We start from the raw sequence: 24,962 nt of genomic DNA on the forward strand, positions 1-24,962 counted from the left end.
ACATAAATCTTGCTTACCCAAACTTACGCTTGGTGAAAGCAGAAGACTACTAGAGTATTCCTCTGTCTTTGACAGTACACAGTACAATAGTGGTCAGATAAAAATGCTACCAACAAAAACAATTTTTAACTAGAATTAGGGTCACTTATTACATACTTTTCATCATGTAAACTGTGGTCATTGGGGGATCCAGATAAATATCCACACAGAGAAGTCCATTAAGGCCAGGTTAAAATACCAGCAAGCGATCAAATCTCAGTAAAGCAATGCTAGGAAACATTTGATTTTGGTGCAGTTGAATTTCAAAAATAGGTTATCCTCAACTCTACAGTAAGGTATGAGTCAAATAGTTCAAAAGAATTCTGGCTCCAGTGTTGTAAGATTCTACTTTTTTCAGGTTGTGTCTACATACCTTATAACATCATGTATGGCAAGGCACTTTAAGGTCAGAACTACAGATGTCAAACTAGTTCTCTTAATCTCAGGGATCACATGGTCAGGCATACACTGGTTCCAAAAATCTTTACTATAGATCCGAAAGCATTTTCCTGAGGAAGTTCTACCAGCTCGGCCACTTCGCTGTAATGCCTCACTCCTTCAGAGGGGGAAAAAAAAAAAACAGTTCCCAAAACATTCTGTGGGTTTCTCAAGTAATTTACTTCTTATCTCCATGCCAGCTAGAAATTATCTAGTCAACTGTTCCTTGAACAAAAAGGCTTGACATAGAGACTTACTTTGAAATTGGAACCACCTCCAGGATATCCAACCCTAATCTGGGGTTGTGATTTAACTGTTTCACAAAGCCACCATCTACCACATATCTAAGAAGAAGGAAAACAAATTAAGTTTCTAGAAGATAAGGGAAGACTTATTAATTTTTAGGCACTTCAGGTTCTTTTCTACCAAAGTAACAATTGCATAAAGCCTTTTATGTTAGGTATAAAATGTGATGATCAAGTAACTGGAATCCTCTTAACATTACTGGGAGGAGTCTAAAATGGTAGTTCCTCAAAAAGTTAAACATGGAATTATCATATGGCCTATCAATTGCACTGTTAGGTACACACCCAAAAGAATTGAAAACAAGTACTCAAACAAATACTTAAACATGAATGTTCATAACAGTACTATTTACAACAGCCAAAAGATGGAATCAACCCAAACGTCCATCAACAGATACGCGGATAAACAAATCATGGTATACACATACAATGGAAGTGCATTCAGCCATCAAAAGGAATGAAGTACTGAAATATGCTACAACATCAATGACTTTCTCAAACATTATGCTAAGTGAAAGAAACTAGACACAAAACGTCACATGTTGTATGATTTCATTTATATGAAATATCCACAATAGGCAAATCCATAGAAACTGAAAGTAAACTGGTAGCTGCCAGGAGCTAGAAGGCAGATGGGGAATAACTGTTTAATGAATGTTGTTGTTGTTAGGTGCCATCAAGTCAATTTTCTACTCCAGTAGGACTGCCCCATAGGGTTTCCTAGGTTGTAATCTTTACGGGAACAGATCACCAAGTCTTTCTCTCATGGAGCCGCTGAGTGGATCTGAACTGCCAGCCTTTCAGTTAGCAGCCAAGCTGCTTAACCACTACCCCAGTAGGGCTCTTTGCTTAATAGGTATGGGGTTTATTCTGGGGTGATACAAATATTCTGGAACTAGACAGAGGTGATGATTACACAACACTGTGAATGTATAAAATGCAAGGAACTGTTTACTTTAAAATGGTTAACTTTATGTTATGTGAAGTTCACCTCAAAAAAACAAAACAAAAAACTTCCAAGTCGGCTCTAGACTATTCTAACAGGTTCAGAATCTAACTCCAACTAGCCTTCAAACTATCATTTTAAGACAATTAAATGGAAACCAAGTGAGGTAGAGAACTAACTTAAGAGTAACAGTAAGTCTGTAATTCACTAAGGGAACATTCTCAAATACCCTATTTAAAGACTTTTGCCTTTGCTAGAAATAGAAAATTACAGAGGTCAGTTTATTTGGCAGAGCTGCCCTTTTAAGCCCTTGGTGACACCACTATTTTCAAAGTAAAGGGAAAAAGCAGGGGAAATTAAATTCCTCTCAGATCTGGGTGATCATTTTACCCTGAAGAAATAACATAGGATCTAAGATTCAAGTATAGCCTTCTTATGACAGACAGACAGACTGAGGGCATAAAATATATTGGGTAAAAGACAAATATCCAAAAGGGATGTGGTACAGCAGGATAAAAGACCTTTACATTAGCTATTAGACCAGACTTAAAAATTTCAAGGTATTCTCTAGAATTTAATTCTAAAATGTGATGGCATCATTTGTGATACACAAAAAAGATAAGAGGTCCACATGACAGCTCACCTTCACAAAAATGTGAAGAGTTAGACGCCTCCAGATAAACACTTAGATGAACAAAGCTTACTCTACCAGGTAAGACTGAATATGGATGGGGTCATACAGGTATGTGCTAATAACGGAGATGTGGAAAAATAGGTTTTGCTTCCTATTTAGTGAACACTGGAGCATTACACATAATCTTCAATTTGGGAAGAGAAAGCTTCAAGTTGCCAAGTAGTTAAAAAGTATGAACAGAAATAGTTTGCACCTCCTACCTCAATTTCCTGTTCAAACAGCAAACAAATAATTAAAAAAAAAATGACAGGTGATTACAAGCCAACAACGTTAAAAAGTAGATAAGAAGAAAATTAGAGGAGGGCACAGAGAAACAAAGTCGATAATGTCTTATAATTAACTAAGTCGTTTCCTTGGCTTTAAGATAAACTTCAAAAGCTGTACCTGATTCCATCTATTGTCAAAGACGTTGCAGAAATATTGGTAGATATGACACATTTTCTAATTCCAGGTGGAGGTGGCAAAAATATTCTTCTCTGTTGATCTAAAATACACATAAAGAAAAGATAATAATGTACAAGACGTATCTGCAAACTCAAGTTTTCAAGAACTCCTTTCTTTTCATTAAAAGTTTTGTTTTCTTCATCTCTTTACGATCTTCAATTCAAAATATAATAGCAAAAACAATTTTTCGACACCCTTCATTGTTATGATTTCTAGGTCACAGTCTAATACTGCTAAAAGAAACCCTACAGCAGAGTCCTTTATCTAGGTCATAGATCCCTTTGAAGATATATAAAAACAGTGGACCACCTCTCAATTAAAAGGTACAAAAAATGTTTCCGAACAATTTTAAGGTGTTCAGAAACTCTCTGAAGCCCGTCTATGGACTCCAGATTAAGGACCTCTCTCTGCCTTAAAGACTGAGTAGCCAAATAGTTTTTACTTTTGGGAGTGTTTGCCCAACTCATGACTACCTCTCTAAAGAAGTAATGCCACACCCATTTCCACTATTCATACATTCTGAGGGGTGGATCTTACCACCAATGCTTGTAGTGTATTTTGCTTCTCTGGCCATAGTTTATAGCACCAGAGATGAACATCTCCCCCGAGCTGGACCAATCAGATTCTTCTGTGAATCTGGGATAAGGTCCAAGGGATTGTCAATTTGATCAGGCTGGTCTCTTGCAAAGAAGGAGAATAAACTTGGAAACCATAGGGAAGTGACTAATGTACATAAAGAAGACAAAGCTAGTCTAAAGGGAGAAAAGAAGGAATCAGCCATGAGTGCTGGGGAAAGAGAATACTTTTAGGTTCCTAGCAGCTTTGAAATAGGTAGAAAGATAGGTTTGGCCAAACTTGCTGTCTGGCCAGGTTAAACTGAGAACAGGGCAAGAGTTAAAAATGTTTACAATGAAATGATTACAGTATGAGTAAAGGAGGTAAATGAAGGTTGGTATAGGACAGGTTTCAATGTGTTCTAGGAGCCCTGGTGGTGAAGTGGTTAAGCGCTCAGCTGCTAACCAAAAGGTTGGTGGTTCGAACCCACCAGCCATGCCATGGCAGAAAGACATGGTAGTCTGCTTCAGTAGAGCTTTCAGCCTAGGAAATCCTAGGGGCAGTCTTACAGGGTTGCTGTAAGTCGGTATCAACAGCAATGGGTTTTGCAATGCGTTCTGAAAATTTAGTATTAGAAACAGTAGAGTTAAGTGAACTGGGAGAAATAGGGAACAATTGTTTGAAACTGGGATTTCAGAAAATATGGTGATGACAAATTCTAGGATATAAATATCTGAAGAGGAAGATGAGGTGGGATGAAGGAAAAGACCACATGAGCTAGAGTTGTCAAGGAACTGCAAAGCAAGGGAGGTGGGTGGATCATCCATGTCAATGATCTCTATCGTGTGGAGTGATCATTTCAAGAAGTACATAAGCCAATCCACTGGGCTACGAAAAGAAATTATTAGCATTTCTTTTTATATTTTTTATAACATTCCATTAAACTTTCTATTTTACACACATTATTATGTATTATATATTGGTACAGTAGTACATCTTTATAAATAAACAATTTCTTAAATGCCTGGCTGCCATTTGATTTCCACAAGACATGCCAGTACTATTTAGAAAATTCACTTTTTCTACTTAAGCAACCTCAAGTTGGTTTCTTTCCTGCAGCCAAGAAAATCTTAACAAAGATGAAGTAAAAATCCACTTTCATATAAAATCTTATAAATATACCTATATTTCCAATATATAAAACAGACTAAAGTCGAACTATTATGATTGAAACAAGAGTACAGGTAAGGAAGAAATGGAGCAATGCAGATGAGCACAGTTCTAAACTCATGCAACGAGGCCGACCCTCTCATCTTATAGATGAGAAAACTAAAGCCCAAAGAGGTAAAGTGGTTTGCCCAAGATTTACATATAGATAGACAAGTTTAAAAACAAATTCAGTAATGTTTCTACTCCTGAACATCATTCCTAAATTAATTTCACAAGTTAAAAAAAAAAAGTGCTATAAAGGTAACTTACAGAAACATATCTAATCACTGATCACCTCAATCGATGCAGAAAACGCATCTGATGAAGTCCAACACCCATTTCTGATAAAAATTCTCACCAAATAGGAAAAGAAAAAAATTCCTCAACACAATTAAGGGCATGTACGCAAAACTAACAGCCAACATTATTCTCAATGGAGAGAGACTGAAAGCATTCCCCCTGAGAACGGTAACCAGACAAGGATGCCCTTTATCACCACTCTTATTCAACATTGTACTGAAGTCCTAGTTGGAATAAGACGAGAAAGGGAAATAAATGGCATCCAAATTGGTGAGGAAAAAGAAACTATCCCTATTCACAGCAATATGATCCTATACACAGAAAATCCCAGAGAATCCACAAGAAAGCTACTGGAACTAATAGAAGGATTCAGCAAAGTGTCAGGGTACAAGAGCAACATACAATAATCAGCTGGATTCCTCTACACTAACAAAACTTCGAAAAGGAGATCAGGAAAACAATACCATTTGAAACGGTCCCCCAAAAGATAAAATACTTAGAAATAAACCTAAGTAGGGACATAAAAGACCTATGCAAAGAAAACTATAAGACACTACTGCCAAGAAACCAAGAGACCTTCATAAATGTGAAACATACCATGCTCATGGATAGGAAGACTTAATTTTGTGAAAATGTCAATACTACACAAAGCAATCTACAGATACAATGCAATCTCAATCAAATTCCAACAACATTCTTTTAACGAAATGGAAAAATTAATCACCAACTTTACATGGAAAGGAAAGGGCCCCTAGATAAGTAAAACATTACTGACAAAGAAGAACAAAGTAAGAGGTCTCACACTACCTGATCTCAGAACCTACTATACAGCTACAGTAGTCAAAACACCCTGGTACTGATACAACAACAGACACATAGACCAATGGAACAGAACTGAGAACCAAGAAATAAATCCATCCACCTATGTAGATACTTTATCTTCGACAAATGGTCAAAGTCCATTAAATAGGGAAGAGATAGTCTCTTCAACAAACTGTACTGACAAAACTGAATATTCAATACAGGGGAAGTCAGCCCAATTGGACTAAACCAAAAGCTGAGAAGGTTCCTGAACACAATCAAACACTTTAAGGGACAGAGTAGCAGGGGTGGGGATCTGGGGAACATGGTTTCAGGGGACATTTAGGTCAAATGGCATAGTAAAGTTTAGTAAGAAAATGTCCTCCATCCCACTTTGATGAGTGGTGTCTGGAGTCTTAAAAGCTAGCAAGCAGCCATCTAAGATGCATCAATTGATCCCAACCCACCTGGAGCAAAGGAGAATGAAGAACACCAAAGACACAAGGAAAACATTAGCCCAAGAGACAGAAAGGGCCACATAAACCAGAGGCTCCAACAGCCTGAGACCAGAAGAATTAGATGGCTCCCAGCTACCACCAATGACTGCCCTGACGGGGAACACAACAGACAGTCCCTGATGGAGCAGGGGAAAAGTGGGGTGCAGAACTCAAATTCTAGGAAAAAGACCAGACTTAATGGTCTGACTGAGACTAGAGGAAACCTGGGAGACAGGGCCCCCAGACTCTCTGCTAACCCAGATCTAAAACCATTCCCGAAGCCAACTCTTCAAAGATTAGACTGGACTAAAAGACATAAAGTGATACTCATGTATGGTGTGCTTCTTAGTTCAAGTAGATACGTGAGACTAAATAGGCAGCTCCTGTCTGGGGGCAAGATGAGAAGACAGAAACGGACAGGAGCTGACTGAATGGACATGGGAAATCTGGGGTGGAAAGGAGAAGTGTGCTATCACATTACAGATAGAGCAACTACGGCCATACTGTGTGTATAAATTTTTGCATGAGAAACTAGCTTGAGCTGTAAACTTTCACTTAAAGCACAATTTAAAAAAATAGTTAAAACTCGAAAAAGAGAAAAACTGGATATCCATTTGCAGAAAAATCAAACAGGATCCATACCTCACCCCATACACAAAAACTAACTCAAAATGGATCAAAGACCTAAATGTAAAATCTAAAACTATGAAGTTCATGAAAGAAAATATAGACAATGCTAGAGGCCCTAATTTATACATAAATAGAATATCAAGCATAATTAAATATGCACAAATTCCAGAAGATAAACTAGGTAAATAGGATCTTCTAAAAATTAAATACTTATGCTCATCGAAAGCCTTTTCCAAGAAAGTAAAAAGAGAACCTACAGACTGGGAAAAAAATCTTTGGCAACAACATATCTGATGAAGGTTCACTCTCTAAAATATAGAGAAAACTTTAACATCTCAAAAATAAAAAGACATGGAACCAATCACAAAATGGGCAAAGCACATGAACAGACACTTCACTAAAGAGTGCATTCAGGCAGCCAACGAATATATGAAAAGATGCTCTCAATCATCAGCATTAGGGAGATGCAAATCAAAACCAGAATGAAATACTATCTCATCCCTGCAAGAACGGAACCGATCAAAAATTCAGAAAACAATAAATGCTAATGAGGTCGTGGGGAGACTGGAACTCTCATACACTGCCAGTGGATTGTAAAATGGAACAACCCCTGTGGAAAATGATACGGCACTTCCTTAAAAAGCTAGAAATAGAATTCTGTATGATCCAGCAATCCCACCCTTACGAACATATCCTAGGGAAATAAGAGCTGTCACTGGAATAGACATATGCACACCCATGCTCACTGCAGCATTATTCACAACAGCAAAAAGATGGAAGCAACCTAAGTGCCCATCAACACATAAATGGATAAACAAATTATGGTACACACACAAAACGGAATATTACACAATGATAAAGAACAACGATGAATTCATGAAACATCTCACAACATGGATGAATCCGGAGGACAGTATGCTGAGTGAAATAAGTTGATCACAAAAGGGCAAATATTGTATGAGACCACTATTATAGAAACTTAACAAAGGTTTACACGCAGAAAGAAACAATCTTTGAAGGCTATGAGGGAAGGGATGGGTGGGGAGGGGAAATCACTAACTAGATAGAAAACAAGTGCTAACTTTGGTGAAGGGAAAGACAATACATATCATAAGAGAAGTCTGCACAGCTTGACCAAGGCAAAGGAAGACACTAGAGGAACACAAGAAAAAATTTAAAAAAAAGAGGCAACCGCAGTAAATACTATAGCATATAGAGCCCTACAATAACAGTAAAAACTTACAAGCAGATACATAGGCAGATATGTATGCTGAATAGGGGAAGGAGGGTGTATAGGAATATACCCACATACTTATATAGCTTAGCCGTGGATATTTTTACATACGTATTTGTATGTACAGTATGTATATTCATATATACCAGCACAAAGGGGGCCCAGTCAGAGAAGCTTCTCAGATACATCCAAACACCCTAAAGGACGGAGTTACTTGGACTGAGGGCTAGGGACAATGATCTTGGGGGACATCTAGGTCAACTGGCATAACATAGTTCGTAAAGGAAATGTTCTACTCTCGCCTTTGGTGAGTAGCGTCTGGGGTCTTAAAAACTTGAGAGTGGCCATCTAAGATACATCTATTGGTCCCACCCCATCCAGAGTAAAGGAAAATGAAGAAAACCAAAGACACAGGAAAATATTAGTCCAGAGGACTAACAGACCACAAGAACCACAGCCTTCACCAAACTGAGCCCAGAAGAACTAGATGGTGCCAAGTTACCACCACTGGTTGCTCTGACAAGGATCACAATAGAGGGTCCCAGACAGAGTAGGAGAAAAAAAGACCAGAGTTACTGGTCTCACAGAGATGGGAGGAAACCTCGAAACTGTGGCCCCCAGGCACTTTGCTAACTCAGAACTGAAGCCACTCCTGAAGTCCACCTTTCACTCAAAGAATAGACAGGTCTATAAAACAAGCAGTAACGCACTTGAGGAATGTGCTTCTTAGATCAACCAAGCATACGAGACCAAATGGACAACACCTGCATAAAAGCAAAGACAAGAAGGCAGGAAGGAACAGGAAAACTGGATGAATGGAAACAGGTAACATAGGGTAGAAAGGGGGAGAGTGCTGACACATCATAACGACTGCAACCAATGTCATGAAACAATCTGTGTGTAAATTTTTGAATGTGAAACTGATTAGCTCTGTAAACTTTCACCTAAAGCACAATAAAACTTAAAAAATTCTACTACACCTGTGGTTATAATCCCATTTGGGAATAGGGTTTTTGTTGTTATGTTAATGTGGCAGTATTAGTGTAGGGTGTGTTTTGAATCAGTCTCTTGAGATATAAAAGAGCAGTTATTAGCAGCAGAGATGGGGGAAGACAGATGCCATGTCACATGATGATCACCAAGGAACCAAGAAACACAAGCGGAGAAGAGACAAGGACCTTCCCCCAGAGCCCACAGAGAAAGCAAGCCTTCCCCTAGAACTGACACCCTGAATTTGGACTTCTAGCCTCCTAAAGTGTGAGAAATTAAATTTGTTTGTTAAAGACAAAAAAAAGAGAGAAACATATCTACAGAAAAGTTTTGATATAAATCCAGAAATAATTTCAAAAAGAACTATTTCTTTCAGAGTAAGAATCTGGTGAAAAGTATAAACGTTAAAAATTGTTCTTAATTATTTCTTAGATTTAGGTAGCTCATTTCTTCCAGATGGTTCAAATGCGTAATATACTATTTTACAGGAGAAATTATTTACTAGAATGTAATTCCATGAGGACAAAGTCTTTCTTTTATTCAACACATATTCCTACAACCTAGAACAATTCCGGGCCTGTAATTACTCAATAAATAGTTGCTGAATGAATCAATCAATAAAAAAATGCATTATATAAATTATAAAATTTTTTTTTCACCTTTAAAATTACACTCTGCCCTAACATTTTACATAAATTAGAAATATCCTCTCTGAACAAACTGATCCATAATCACACGTGTTCTTCAATCAACCTATTTCTAAAGCCCCTCGTTTGCTTCAGTCATCGGTTCAAACAAAATTTTAGTTTCATTTATCATTTTGTTGAGCATATCAACTAAAAAGTCCTAAAACTGCTGTTTTTACAAGACTCACATTTGTTTCACATTTTACATTCCACCTACACACTTTAACACCATATTGCACAGTTATAAACACATGCCAATAATATGTTTGTTTATGAAGAGTTGAAAAGATGCTAAATACTTATATTCCTAAAGCAAGTTCTCACTTTCCAGGAAGAAAGAGGAAAACTGAATACTTTCATTAAGACACAGCAATTCTTTTGACTATCCCATTCCCTGATTTTCCTACCTATTGGAGATTCTGACATACTTTACCCAACCTGTCTCAAACCTGGTAAGGTACTACGGTTTTATTAACAGGGAAGGAGAAAACTGGCACAGAGATGGAAAGACATTCAAAGTCTACCAAGAAATAAGGATATTGAGGATGGACCATTCAACACTCTTAATGAGGAATGCTCCTAAGAAAGATGTACCTGATATGTTAACTGAAACTTCATCACAGAATTTCTTGTCCTAAATTCCCCTCAAAAAGAGCCCAAAACAGAAATATGCCTCTGTGTGTGTATATAAAAGGAACATAACTTAATGCATTAAACTTCCAAAACTGTTAATCAAGGGGAGGAAAATTAAGATGATTCTGTAGCTGAACAAAGAGATACAACACTGTTCAGTTCAAACTCTGCCCCACCCCCAGAAGCCATCTGGGTGAGAAAAAATACCTTCAGAATTTTAACTAACACAGCTAAAAATGAAACTCCTGACAGAAAGGACGTTTGAGGTAATTAGTAAATGTAGCTAGAAAAGATAAAAATAACTAGAATGAAGCCAGAAAACAGAGAAATCCAGCATAAGAATAATTGGTACCCATGAAATACCGAAACCAACAAATAGGATATAAGCTATATATTCTCTAATACAAGACAACTTCCATAAAATTAAGAATTGAATTCCTATATCAAAAGAACACATCAGAAATGTTCTTCACCTTATTTGTGGTGGTGGTTACATAGGAACACACACACACACACAAACATACAAGGGCCCTGGTGGTGCACTGATTAAAGCATTTCGCTGCTAACCAAAAGGTTGGCAGTTCCAAGCCACCAGCCGCTCCATGGTAGAAAGATGTGGCAGTCTGCTTTCATAAAGATTTACAGCCTTGAAAACCCTATGGGGCAGTTCTATTTTGTCCTACAGGGTTGCTATGAGTTGGAATCAACTCGAAGCAACCAAATCAAAAAACAAACCTGTTACTGTCAAGTCAATTCCGACTCAGCATTTCCAAGGAGCAGCTGGTGGATTCAAACTGCTGACATTTTGGTTAGCAGTCGAGCTCTTAACTACTGTGCCACCAGGGCTCCTCGATGGTAAAGGGGTTTTATATATATAAACCAAAAAAACTCATTGCCATCGAGTCGATTCCGACTCAAAGCAACCCTATAGGACAGAGTAAAACTCGCCCATAGGGTTTCCAAGGAGCGCCTGGTGGATCTGAACTGCCAGCTTTTTGGTTAGCACCTGTAGCTCTTAACCACTATGTACATAAATATGTATGTATATGTATCTGTCAAATGTCATTGAACTGTATACTTACAACAGGCGTTTTTATTGTATGTAAATTATACCTCAATCAAGTTTCATCTAAAAAAAGATCATTTTAAATTTTGGGGAGAGTTTAATATAAAATGCTCAACACCAAAAAAAAAAAAAAAATCCTAATTAAAACTACTGAAACTTTGAGAATAAAGATAGAAATTTTTAGCCCATCAGACAGAAAAACCAAATCACTTACAAGGAGGTTTGCCTCAGACTTCTCTGCAACATTCAATGCCAGAAGACAACTGAGCAACGTCTACCAAGTTCTAAGAAAAAGAAAGTGTGACCCAAGAACATAAAACCCAGCTAAGGTATAATTCAACTATAAAGGCAAAAGCCAAACATTCTCAAAGCAAGGAACTCAAAATACAGCACTCATGAGTCTTTCTATTAAAAATAATTTTTTAACAAAATTCAGCCAACCTAAAAATTAGCCAAAAGGTAACTTAGGAATGGAAAATCATGATAAAAAGACTGATGGTAAAAACTAAATACAACTGAGCAATATAAAAAAATAACAGATATCAGAGAGGAAGGATATAGAAGAATAAGAGTGCTGACTGTCCTCAACTTTCAAATCAGGGAGTCAACAGATACGATCTGTAATCAAGCACGGTCTAAAAAGAAGACATTAATTTCATCTTCTTAATACTTTCCATCTTTCTAATATTTAAAGTAGGAAACCCTGATGACGTAGTGGTTAAGTGCTACGGCTGCTAACCAAGAGGTCAGCAGTTCGAATCTGCCAGATACTCCTTGGAAACTCTATGGGGCAGTTCTACTCTGTCTTATAGGGTCGCTATGAGTCAAGAGTTGACTCAATGGCAGTGGGTTTGATTTTTTTTTTGAATCTTTAAAGTAATTTTTAAAAAAATATTCTCTCATGTGGTAAAGGAAGATTTACTTGAACAATCCCTCCAAGTAAATTCAAGTAAAATTAAATGCTTTTCAAAATGCAGCTAATACTATAATCTCGCTTTTTGTAAGTATTTTTATCAACCTACCTACTTATTCTTCTGTATATAGGCACACACATACACAAAGGCATTTGGAATAATGTTTTTTCTAATGTTTAAAGAAGGTTATTTCAGGATGGAGGAATATGAAATAATTACTTTTCCTCTTTGTAATTTTGTATACTGCTTGAATTCTTTATAATGAAACTGCATCATTTGTCCTCAATAATTTTTCTTAAAGAAAATACTGAAAGTAAATATGCTGGGAGTGTGGTAATTCTGCATAGTGGGAAATGAATTTTTTGTACTTTTCTATACTTTTCTGCAAAAGGCAAAGAAGAAAAACATAAAAAAGCATATATAATTCCACTTTTAGTTTAAAAAAACGAAAATTAAACAATAAAATTATACTTTTATGGGTAAAGAAAACATTCAAAACAATATACTACAAAATGTTAACAGTGATTACCACTGGGTTGCGCTAGTGGGACCTGGTGGCTTTATTTTCCTAAAAATTGCTGATTTTTTGAAAAAATAAGAACGTATTTCTTTGTGAGACAAAAGAAAAGTTTTCTCATTTGTGAAGACTTCACATTGAGTAAAAGTTTTTATGCGAAGCTCACTAGCCTTATTCCCCTGCATCTTTAACCTTAACACCTAAGAGAACTTCTATAGACAAAGACAAGTTCTAGGTAATGACATATTAAGGTAATGTTTTGCAGGAAGAAAGAGGGAAAAAAATGAAACTACTCTTGGATTATATATAATAATCTAAACGAGAATTTTATCCTTTTTCATAATGTTGTACACTAATACAATGGACAACACCTTTCCTTTTCTTCATGTTCTATGGAAACGCATATACTCTTTCTGAGTAAACAACCAGTTACCAGATGCAGATATACCATGTAATCTCAGGAGTATCACTTAGCCTCTATCTGTAAAATAAATAAGTCTGATTATGCAAAAACATAAATGTGGGTATATGCGCATTTTTCTAGAGAAAAGTAATGTGGCTTTCATCACCTTTTTAATGGAATCTGAGATCATCTCTGCCCCACACCACCAAAAAAAAGGCTAAGAGGCACTGAATTCGATGATTACTTTTAGTGCTAAAGACTCTAATTCCACGCAAATAGTTGTCATTTATGAAGTAAATGGCATATTTCATTTCACAAATTTTTTGTGTGGTTTAGCTTTTCCCTAGATTCATGGGAGAACTACAACAGCTTGAACAAAAAGAGGGAAGTCAGAGAGGGAAAGATTTCAGAAAAACAAAAAATTAAAGTTCTACACATAGAATCTGACGCAAGACATTAACAGAACGTCCAGCAGAAAGTAAAAAATCTAGAGCTCAAGTTTAACAAATACATAATAAGGACATCTTCAACGTTTAGTAATCTCGTAAAGGAAATAGGACAACCATAACACAAGAGGCACAGCAAAGCACAATGTGGTTCAAATGAAGAAGGGATCAAAACCAGGCGGAAGGAGAGAAATCAGGAAAGGTTTTCGTAGAGCTGGCTGCACTAGACAAATGAAATAAAAGGATTTCGGCCACTGAGTGGGGAGAATAAAAAGGAAAGGAGTTCAGGTTAAGGAAGTAGCAAATACAGAGTAATAAAAAAGATGAGGGAAGAAAAGGAACCAAAAATATCCATGTTTTGAGTTTAAAGAATGGCACAAAGGGTGACAGCTGGGGGTAGCTCAACTCAGGGAGCAGGATCACAGAACCTTAGCAGTAGAAGGAATTCCAAAGCACCTCCACTGCTTTACGGATTAGAATTTTGGTTGTCAAGTAGGGAGATATTTTAATATGTCCCTTTGATGCAGGCAATCACCCTCATAGTTGGCCCAGAAATAGTAGCACATATAAAATAGCATCCTCGCAATTTTTACCTACTCACTATAGGCAACAGACAGGAAACCCTTCTTCCCTCTCCTCACTCCCAACTGCAAGTTTTCTGTTCCTAAAGCATAACAGGAAATAACATTATAAGAGTGTCTCTCCCCACCACACAAAATATAAACAGAGATGAAAGTAAGTGCTCTGTTGTATTACGCAGGCTAAAAATGGAAAACTAAGAGCCCAAGCACCCATCACTCTCTCCCTATTTTACCCAACTCCACCTCACACATTACTCAGTACCTTATTAGCTCCATCTGAACGCCTCTTCACACTGCTATATACTGCTGTAATAAGTATTATTATGCTCACAATGGATCACCAGTAGATCACCCTTGACAGCACTCTTGGAACTAGAAGGGAAACTAAATAAATGAAATCCTTCAGTAATGGCTCTGCCCACACCCAGTCACACATGCATGACACATATATACCAGAAAATCACATATACTGGGAATTAAGGCTGAAAGCAGACTAAAGTGAAGCCAGAAGGATAATGAATCCCAGATTATTCAGTTGGCATTTTAACTCAACTGGCAAAAGGTACCCAACGGGGGACTGACTATCAGAGCTGTGCTTCTGGGTGATTACGGATACCACTCCAAGTAAAATGGTAAGGCATATCTGGGAAAACAAGTTAGCGGGCTATGTTAGCAACTCAGGAAAGCAAACTAAGGATACCATTTTGGCAGTGAAATTAGAAAAAGAAGATCTGGACGAGACAAAGGTAAAAGGAAACCTATAGGAGCTGCCACTTGCTTGAACTGAATAATTTGGGAGGATATGATACACCAACTAGAAAGCCCAGCGAGAAGGCCCAGGAGCTCTGAGAGCAGGAGTGAGACCTGAACTAGAGACAGCTTCCAATAGTCATCCACAAATAAGTGACAGATGATTCCTAGGAGCCAACCTCTCCAAAACGAAGAACATGAGAAAAGAGCAAGCTAAAGATGAAACCCTCAGAAAAAGCCACACTTAGAGGGGAGCAAAGGGAGGAAGCAGCCTCAGAGAAAGAGTGGTCAGGAGAACGAGATAACTAAATATTATCCCAGACAACAACATTTCAAGAAGGAGACTATCATTAGAATCACAAAGTCAAAATACAAATGAATGGAAAACATACAAAAGATTAGAGGAGTAAGAGGTCACCAACAACCACTGACAGTATAAAAATCAGATTTCATGGAGTTAAACAAGGCAACGGCAGATACAGAACACATTTGCGATGTGTCAGCATGAAGAATGAAAATTACTTACTTTATGTAGAAGAAACTATACTGTGGTTAGTAACAAAACAACCATAACGGATTCTGAACTATCTTACCAGTTGCAAAGTAAATTATAAGAGTCAGTGGAGCAAGTCTCCAGAAAACAACGGAAACCTAAAATAATGACCTTAAGAATTCCTTTGAAGATGTAAAAATAGAGATCTGTGCTTACAATACTGAGAGTAAGGGCTGAGTGTCACAAAAGGTATCTCCAAAATAGGACACGGTCTATGGTTATTTACCAACACATATATTCCCAAACTTTTTTTGTTAATATAAGGATGAGAGCAATTATCTGCTCAACAAAAATCAAAATACACATACAATACAAAAACATCTAACTGCCAATCCCCAAAACTACAAATACGAGGCTGAGGTCAGCTTCCCTTCAGTTTTACAGGTCAAATTCCATTAAAAAAAATAATTTTATAAAAAAATTCCACACCTCATTCAACAATACTAATTATGATCAAATTTAAGAACAGTAAGAATTTGCACTTGCTCTCTGAATTCACAAAAGAATAGGATCATTACTCAAAAGCAGGCTAATGCATGGCTGCTTATAAGGAAAACTATCCACTATGCTCAGTCTTAGATATACCTGGATATACATGATTTTTAGAAATTCTGTGCTGTGGCAAATCAGGTTTGACTTATGGTATTAGTAACAGGAAATTTAATCCTCATTTCAGGATTTATCTCTGATATTTCTGCTCTGCTGGGAAAGAACAGAGCCCACTCTTAACAATACTACAGGTATATCAAAGGGTCTTGAAAAAATGAACAAATGTGAAAAGACTTCTGTTATGGGGTGCTGGTCCTGTTAATGTTGTGTTTCATGGTCTGGGTGCTGGTTACGAAGATGAGTTCAGTTTGTAAAATCCACTGACCTAAAGAGTTACGATCTGTACACCTCTCTCTCTCTATATATATATGATTATCCAATAAAAAGTTTTTTTTTTAAATCAGTCAAATTTTCTATTCTAATGAGGAATTACCTGTTGTCATAGATCCATAACATGGCAATATAAGCAACCCATCTAGAGTGGTATCTTGAACATCATAATCATAATCCACAGACTCTGCCATCTGGAAGAGTAGCTCACAACTTTTCTCGATTTCAAACTGGCCTGAAATGGGGGAAAAAAAATACCTTCAGAAATTAAACAGCAAAATTAAGAATGAAAAAAAAACCTTCTAGATTAAAATTAGTTCTGCATAATAGCTATTTTAAATCTTTCATTTGCTCTAAAGGAGATAACACAAAGCAGTTTTACCATACACATGCCAAATTTCAACAACAAAATTCAAGACAGAAAAAACATCAGTTTCCAAGGAATTGAAATCTCTAAAGGAATAAAAAATGTTTATAACCTTCAACCCTTTCATCTTGTTAACACAGTATTTATGGAAAACTCAGTAAAGTTCATTGTTCATACAGGGAACGGTAGTCCAAGAGATATTTCTTTGGATATAATCAAAATAGTTAAATAACCTCAAAAAGGCAAAGAGATTGTTACAATGCTTCACTTCTGACAGTACATGGCAGAGTAGGAGGTGAGTGATGAAATGATTTATTCCTGTTAGTAGGATGCTGCTGCTTCAAGAGTCACACTAGTCTGAGATTTAACTGTTCTATTTTTGACCTACAAAAAACTGCCAAAGGCTTATCTGTGATCCATGGATTCCACACCTTATGTACTGCTATCACACAGCACTATCCCACCCCTCAAAGAAGAAAAGGAGCTGGTGGAATGTCTTTTGAAATAACGGAATTAATCATTCAGACCCAGGACTATTTAGTCTGTTTAGACTGTTTAGACCAACAATAATTTGTACAGTAAAAAAAAAGACCAATAAAAATAACAATCATTCGCCATTGAATATAAGCTCAATGTGTTTTACACATATTCTTATACACGTAAATATTTATATATCAGAAATATTCTGATATTTTTATGCAAAATTATCTTATGTATCTTATATCTAAAACTGTTCAGATAAACAAAAAAAGCTAAGGCAACAGTTGAGGAGAGCCCAGATTTCCAACATGGAGGTAGCACTCTATCCCATTGCCCCATTCTGTTCTCAAAAATAGCAAACGTTTTTAAACCTGACATTGAATGCTCACCAGTCAGAAAAACCAAGATGTCTCCAGCCATTTCATTCAAATGGATATCCATGGTCACTTTCACGATCTAAAGCAAGAAACACAGGCATAATATGCTAATGGAAATACAGTCGCTCCCCCACCACTACATCCCCTGGCTCCACAGAAAAATTAAATTCGCGTTCTCAAAATTTCTAGGACCCATTAGGGTTGTCGTTACAATAGTAACAGGAACAAATGAATTACCAAACTACTCAATTAACTAAAATCACAGATTTTAAAAAGTCAGTAAAAGTATGCCAAGTAATACCGCTTGAATATATGCAGTATTTTCTCTGTCTCGTGGTCCAATCAAATTGCAGAATTTCTCTCTGACAGGATAAAGTCTTCCAGGTATATCAAATATTGGACAATTTCCAAAGAATGCAGAGAGCTTGGCTAACTCCATAGTTGCTGACATCACCACCACTTTTAAGTGCTCCTTTCTGTTAGGAGACTTCTCCTGAAATAGCTTCTTCAATAAACCAAATAAGATGTCCTGAAAGAAAAGCAAACTTCTAATAAGTCACAAATGTAACTGCTGAGTTATTTTAAAAATATTGCTATTCTAACCAAATAATTTCTATTTCAATAGATTAAAATTTAAGTAAGAGAAAGCAATTCTCTATACAGTAAAAAGCTGCCCCAAAGAAGTAAACTATTTACTTGCTAATAAAAAAATCAATGTATTACTCACTGTAGTTAGAGTTCTCTCATGGGCTTCATCTAAAATAATGACACTGAATTTGGTAAGATTTGGATCTCCCAGAATATGTTTCAGTAAACATCCATCAGTCATGTATTTGATTGCTGTTTCCTAAAGTGCAGACAGCAGAATACACCAAGTTATAGTATCACAGAATTTCATTACTTCCCCCAACTAAATTTTTCCCCAAAATGCACAGACATGGAAGTGATCCAACTAACCTGACTAAATTAAAGAGAATATTAAAAAGTCCAACAAGGATGATAAATTATGAAAAGTGTGATCTAGACAGAGACAAGGATGAGGAACTAAGGTGGGTGTTCTGGGATAAAACAATAAGATGAGGTAATAAGGAAATACGATGAAGTCAGTGCAAAGTGGTAAGGTAAAGCAATGGCCTCAGGTGTGCAAGCTGTGGGCAGCGACAATAAAATAGGACTCATCCTCTTTGTCTCAGCCACTATTTCAGAGAATTCAGGAGGAAAGAGAAACAGAGCTAAAGACAGAGAAAATGGGAAACTTTCCTCTCCCTCTCTCCTTTCCCCTACTCATTCTCCCATAAAAAAATAATATCACTAGACTACTGTTAGACCAAGGAGAGAAAAAGGTCCAAAGACTAGAGGAACCAGGAAGGGAAGAAAAGAGAGAAGGAAAAATCCCCAGCAGTGACCACTAGGGAGGCCAAGATAGTATTTTGGGGAGAGGTACTCTGTGTCACATTTGATAGCCATTCCTATTAGGAACCATAAGTAAATCACGGATTACTTTGTATCTGGTATGGGATTTAGAAATCCTGATGAAATATAAATTGTAATTATTAACTATTAAAAAGAAAACGATTTTAAACTCATTAGTACCATACAACTAGAAAATGCTCAATAAAGCCTGCTGACTTCATTAAGTTGTCAGATTTCCACTAGCTTCAAGTCAAAAATCCTCACAGCTAAAAAATATAAAACAAGAGAATTCTAGGAAAAATAAACAACTGTCATCACCTAACTGAGGAGGGAGACACTGGGGTAAATATTAGACTCTTCAGAATTAAAGCATTAGCAACAGGCAACAAAAACTAATTTAAGTTTAAGGCTGCTTCTTTAAAATATATGAGATTTTTATATTAAAACCTTTCTCCACCCCTTCAGTAAGCTTACAGTACTTAAAAGAATACCAACAAAATTTGTGTACCTTAGAGCTGCAATCATCAAAACGAACTTGGTATCCTACTTTCGATCCCAAAGCGCATTTCATTTCTTCAGCAACCCTCTGAGCAACAGATATGGCAGCAACTTTTCGTGGTTGAGTTACACCAATCATACCATGCTGTGAAAACCCTATCGAAACCAGAGATAAAAGACGTAACATCAGCAACTGGTTCTTCCTAACAAAGCTAAGATGAGCCCTGGTAGTGCAGAGGCTAAACGCTCAGCTGCTAACCAAAAGGTCAGCAGTTTAACCCCACCAGCTGCTCCACAGCAGAAAGATATGGCAATCTGCTTCCATAAAGACTACAGCCTTGGAAACCTCACGAGGCAGTTCTACTCTGTCCTATAGGGTCACGATAAGTCTGATCAACTCGATGGCAACTTGGTTTTTGTTTTCTCGGAGCTAAGTCATTTTTGGTCAATCAAGATGAACTGCTCAAATGCTTCCAAAAGAAAATCCTGCAAATTAGTAACATACTTGATTACCTTTGCACCTTGAAAATTTAATATTAATTCTGAAATAAAAATAAATATTAATAACCATTCAAAACATATATACATATATGTTAACTACATTTAGTTTTTTTGGTTTGTTTCCAATTCCACTCTAAAGCATAAGCCAACAATTTATAATCCCTAGGAATCCATAAAATTCCATGTTGTTCTGGGTTCCAACTCATAGCGACCCTATGGACAACAGGATGAAACACTGCCCGGTCCTGCGCTGTCCTCACAATTGTTGTTATGCTTAACCCCACTGTTGCAGCCACTGCGTCAATCCATCTAATTGAGGGTCTTCCTCTTTTTTGCTGACCCACCACTTGACCAAGCATGATGTCCTTCTCCAGGGACTGATCCCTCCTGACAACATTTCCAAAGTATGTGAGATGTAGTCTTCCCATCCTTGTTTCTAAGGAGCATTCTGGCTGTACTTCTTCCAAGGCAGTCCATGGTATATTCAATATTCTTCTCCAAAACCACAATTCAAAGGCGTCAATTCTTCTTCGGTCTTCCTTACTCATCATCCAGCTTTCACATGCATAGGAGGCGACTGAAAACACCACGGCTTGGGTCAGATGCACTTTAGTCCTCAAAGTGACATCTTTGCTTTTCAACACTTTAAAGAGGTCTTTTGCAACAGATCTGCCCAATGATAAAATTCTATACATCTCCTGAAATAAATTTACCTTTGCCACAGAAGTAACACTTGATTTAAAAATGCCATCTTTCATAGATTCTATCAGCATTTTTTACCTTCTTAGTATTTCTAAAATAGAGTTGAAACTTAAAATTAATGGCATTTTTCCTTTCTTAATGGCATATAAAATAGCAGTATATCTCGACAGAACTAAAGATTTGATCCCTTAGAGCAAGTTAACACAAATTTAAAACTATATGGTTTTTTTGTTTATGTGAATCTTTGTTCTTTAACAATCTTATTATAGAAAGGTTTGCCACACTGAAGGAAAATGCAGTTCAGCTGCTTGGCTCTAACAGAGTCAGGGAATATTTACCTGATAATGCTCTGAAGAAACCAAGAAATACTAATGTCAGCAACGAACATCAACGTATCCCTTCTCTCTTCAGTATCATTTCAACATCCAACAGTTCATAGTCTACTGCAAGATAAACTTATTCTACAGCAAAGAAATAATACCTACCTATAATTTTATTTGGGATTATTACAGAGTTAAAAATGGAAAAATTTGCCGTCTCAACTAATTCTTGAATCTGAAATAAGACCATAAAGCAAGGCAGAACATAAGGAGGGTGTGCCAAGAAAAGAATTTGGACAGGAACCAAAGTGTAGTGATGGTACTGGCTGCTAAACTAATTTTCAAAAATCATGATATTTATTTCTCACATACTACTTCCAGATGAATGGAATCAGATAAAGATGTTTTCATGGGTATTTGTAAAGTAGGTAAGTCCTATCAGTCTTTAAAAAGAGGATTTTCTTTTTTTAATTACTACCAGTATTATCCCAGAATAAAATTACCTGCTTCATATAGATATTTCGGGAGTTGAGTTGTTTTACCACTTCCTGTATTTCCAGTAACAATAAGGAATGAATTGTCCCTCACAGCCTGAATTAGCTTTTTTCTTTGTTTCTGAATAGGAAAAGTTGGAGTAGTTCCTCCTTCCTGTGATGTGCATCCTTTCTCTTCTGTAATAACAGAAAAACAATTATGCAATTAAAAGACCTGTAAAAATATCTTTGACTCAGTTTTCCATAACTGGAAAAAGAAAAACAATAGAATTTAAAGAATGGAAGGAATCAATCCATCACTTCTCATTTAAATCATCTCTGCCCAATTCTTAAGTGAGCTTTATAAGTCCAGAACAACTTTTCTGGTGAAATCTAACAACTTGAACATTTGTTAATGCATGACTTAAGCTACTTGACAACGCAGGTCTCGCACAATGCAACATATATACATATATACATACACAAAAGCACAAAATCCACACAATTTTATAAAACAACAGACCAAAACCTGGGAGAGAACCAGCAGAAAATTCTCAGCTGAATTACAAGCCACCTATGTTTGCCTCTGATTCATGGTTCAAGTTAGGTCCCTGTTCAGAGTGACTGATATCCCAGAAGGCCAAGTGCTAGGTAACCATGGAAACTGGCTCCTGGAAACTGGCTCCCTTCACACCGTACCCAAAGGCAGGCTGGCGGCCCGACGAAGGGGGGTGGTGTGGGTGGGTAGAGAACAAAGGCTTTATGAGCCTGTTTAAGAACACAACATTTCTAGGCGTTGGGGTTAACTTTTTTGCCCCCCATCAGGGTTTTCACCCAACTTGGGTCTGGGACCGCCCCCCCCAAGGCAAAGTACTCATTGGACGCAAAGTTCGCCTCTGGCTTGAAGGGCTAGGAGAACGCTACGTCCTCCTCCCTGCTCTTCTCTACCAGCTAAAGGCTGACTTTTATCCCCCAAATCCCCCATGCCGTAACTCCCACTGGCCTCGTGTAGCGTCCCGCGGACCGCACCTCTATCAGCAATGGGAACAGCCAAGGGCCGCTCTTCCTGGAGGTCTCTTGACCGCTCACTCTCTTCCTGCCGCCTTGGCGCCCTGCCCGCGACGGCGGGAAACCGGGACATAGACCTGGCCCAGAGCAGAGGTGAGCACGCCCACCGATCTGGGAAGATGGGAGGGGAAAGGCGAAGACGCTTCTTGATGACGTTGGGTGTTTACTTCCGCGCGTGCGACTTGAAGAGAGGGGAGGGAGCGCTGCTCCGTGACGCGACGCGCGGCGGACGGAAACCTCTTCCACTCCCGGTCCACCGCTGAGGCTGGGCCGCCAGTCCAAGCCACACCCCCGAGGATTTTCGGCCAACTGTGCGCGCGGAGCATGGAGCAGCGAAGACACCCCCAAGGCCTCGAAGGCTCCCTTTTGTTTGCACTCTTGCGCGCAGAAAGCGCAGCGACACCCGTATTCTCAGCCACAGTGATTGTTAAAGCCAATTATCCCATCATACGCTTGGCCAATGTGACCCTTTTCCAGAAACAGGAACCAACCTAAGAGTGCCCCTCCCCACACCTCATTCTCATCGTGCCCATCCTGAAGTGACCTGTCCATGGCAAAGAGCTACAGAACCAAACTTCTAGTTATGTAGTGCCCAAAATATAGGTTGCTGATCATTTTCTTCCCAGGACCTGCCCTTTCATTTCTTTCCATGTTTACTCTTCCTCCCCTCGAACCAGACAGTAAAGCCCCTGGAGGGCAGGAACTTTGGAAAACCACTGTTCACCCAGTGTCCAGCACCATGATTCATGGTAAGCCCCCAATATTTGTTGAATTTGATTAGTGGATAGATGGATGAATGATTGATCTCCAGAGAAATTAAGCCCACTTTTAGTGAATGTGGATCCCCTGGAAACCACAGTAACTGAAAAGTTAAACTAATATACTACAATAAGAGGTGGGTGACTTTTTCAGAAAACATACTTTGGACGGCAGGTCTTTTTGTTATAGAACCTACCATTTTTTAAAATATGTAACCTGTAATAAAATCAGTGCAATCTGAAAATGGTATCTTGGTCTTTTCAGCCATTCCTCCTGTAAGAAATAACCAAAGACGACAAGTCAAAGCTGTCACTTCACCATCAACTAAAGGTCCCAACACTTCTATCTAACGGGGCTTCAAAAGATGTACCATAAGGTCGTGGGACTGCAAGATTTTTCTGTGCTCATTTAAAATGCACTTATACTAAATCCTTTTAAAATGGGACTCATCAACAACTTAAATGTAAGTTTAATAGATTTCAAATGACACCAAATGAGGTGCAACTTTCTAACGGCTTCGTACCTCAAAACACTGGTGCTACAAGAAGAGATCTGAAAATAAAGGAAAACAGCCCAGGTTTCTCTTGTCAAGAGCAACTTCCAACCTTCTGGATTCTGTTGGAAATTCAAAACATAAACAGAAAGACCAAAAGAAATCAAGAAAGAAAAGAAAAAATACATATTAAAGGTAAGACACCAGTCAGTTTGGTATTTCAGTACTAGGCAGCTATGTAAGTGACATAATAAAGTCATGTTCCAAGAAAATGAACAGAATTTTCAAAACCAGCGATACCCAGAAAAACCAAACCTATTGCCATCAAGTCAATTCTGACTCATGGTGACCCTGTAGGACAGAGTAGAACTGCCCCCATAGGGTTTCCAAGGCCATAAATCTTCATGGAAGCAGACTGCCACATCTTTCTCTTGCAGAGCGACTGGTGGTTTAGAACTGCCAACCTTTCACTTAGCCGCCGAGCACTGCTCCACCAGGGCTCGTAACCCAATGATAGTTACCATTCATTGAGCACCTAGCAGTCAAGCATTTAATATAAATTATTTCATTTATTCTTCACAAAACCCCTGAAAGGTAAGATATTATCCCTAATTTTCACAGATGAGAATCAAGGCTCAGAAAGTTATCCGAGGTGACAAAACAAGGAGGTAACAGGGCCAGGATTCAAAGCTACGCTCATAACCACTACACTGTAAAAGGAAATAGGATTATCTAGATCATGGTACCTAAATACTGTATTTTCATCCAATGTTTGTAAATTAACCATTATAGGACTGACTCCATTCTTGCATGGGAACCACCTAATAAAAGTATCCAAGAATAAAACCTGAGGAAAATTAAAAGTGAAAAATTCAAATGTTTAATATTTTTTCATTTTGAAACCACGGACATTTAAAACATGTTACTGCTAATAAGCATGTGCTCAGGCTATTTGAAATTAAAAGATCAACAATTATTTCTTGCCCAATGAGCTTTCAAAT

General features: G+C 37.7%; 1 protein-coding gene across 2 annotated transcripts in view; it reads right to left on the reverse strand.

The window, feature by feature from the left end:
• DHX40 (DEAH-box helicase 40) overlaps positions 1-22,928 on the reverse strand; it is a 57,363-nt gene extending 34,435 nt beyond the window's left edge. The window contains exons 1-10 of one of the 2 annotated variants that reach the window (XM_049859991.1): positions 22,671-22,927; positions 21,672-21,839; positions 19,656-19,801; positions 18,462-18,581; positions 18,036-18,263; positions 17,747-17,813; positions 16,614-16,745; positions 2,807-2,906; positions 735-821; positions 413-595 (exon numbers count right to left, since the gene is read on the reverse strand). In XM_049859991.1, coding sequence (XP_049715948.1) covers positions 413-595; positions 735-821; positions 2,807-2,906; positions 16,614-16,745; positions 17,747-17,813; positions 18,036-18,263; positions 18,462-18,581; positions 19,656-19,801; positions 21,672-21,839; positions 22,671-22,782 — 1,343 coding nt within the window. In that variant the 5' untranslated portion in view covers positions 22,783-22,927. Of the gene's footprint in view, positions 1-412; positions 596-734; positions 822-2,806; positions 2,907-16,613; positions 16,746-17,746; positions 17,814-18,035; positions 18,264-18,461; positions 18,582-19,655; positions 19,802-21,671; positions 21,840-22,670 lie in introns of both variants that reach the window. The other variant, XM_049859992.1, reaches the window with a different exon arrangement.
• Between the last annotated feature and the right edge of the window lie 2,034 nt (positions 22,929-24,962).

The sequence above is a fragment of the Elephas maximus genome, chromosome 19 (assembly GCF_024166365.1).
Source record: "Elephas maximus indicus isolate mEleMax1 chromosome 19, mEleMax1 primary haplotype, whole genome shotgun sequence".
In the NCBI taxonomy this organism is placed as follows: domain Eukaryota; kingdom Metazoa; phylum Chordata; class Mammalia; order Proboscidea; family Elephantidae; genus Elephas; species Elephas maximus.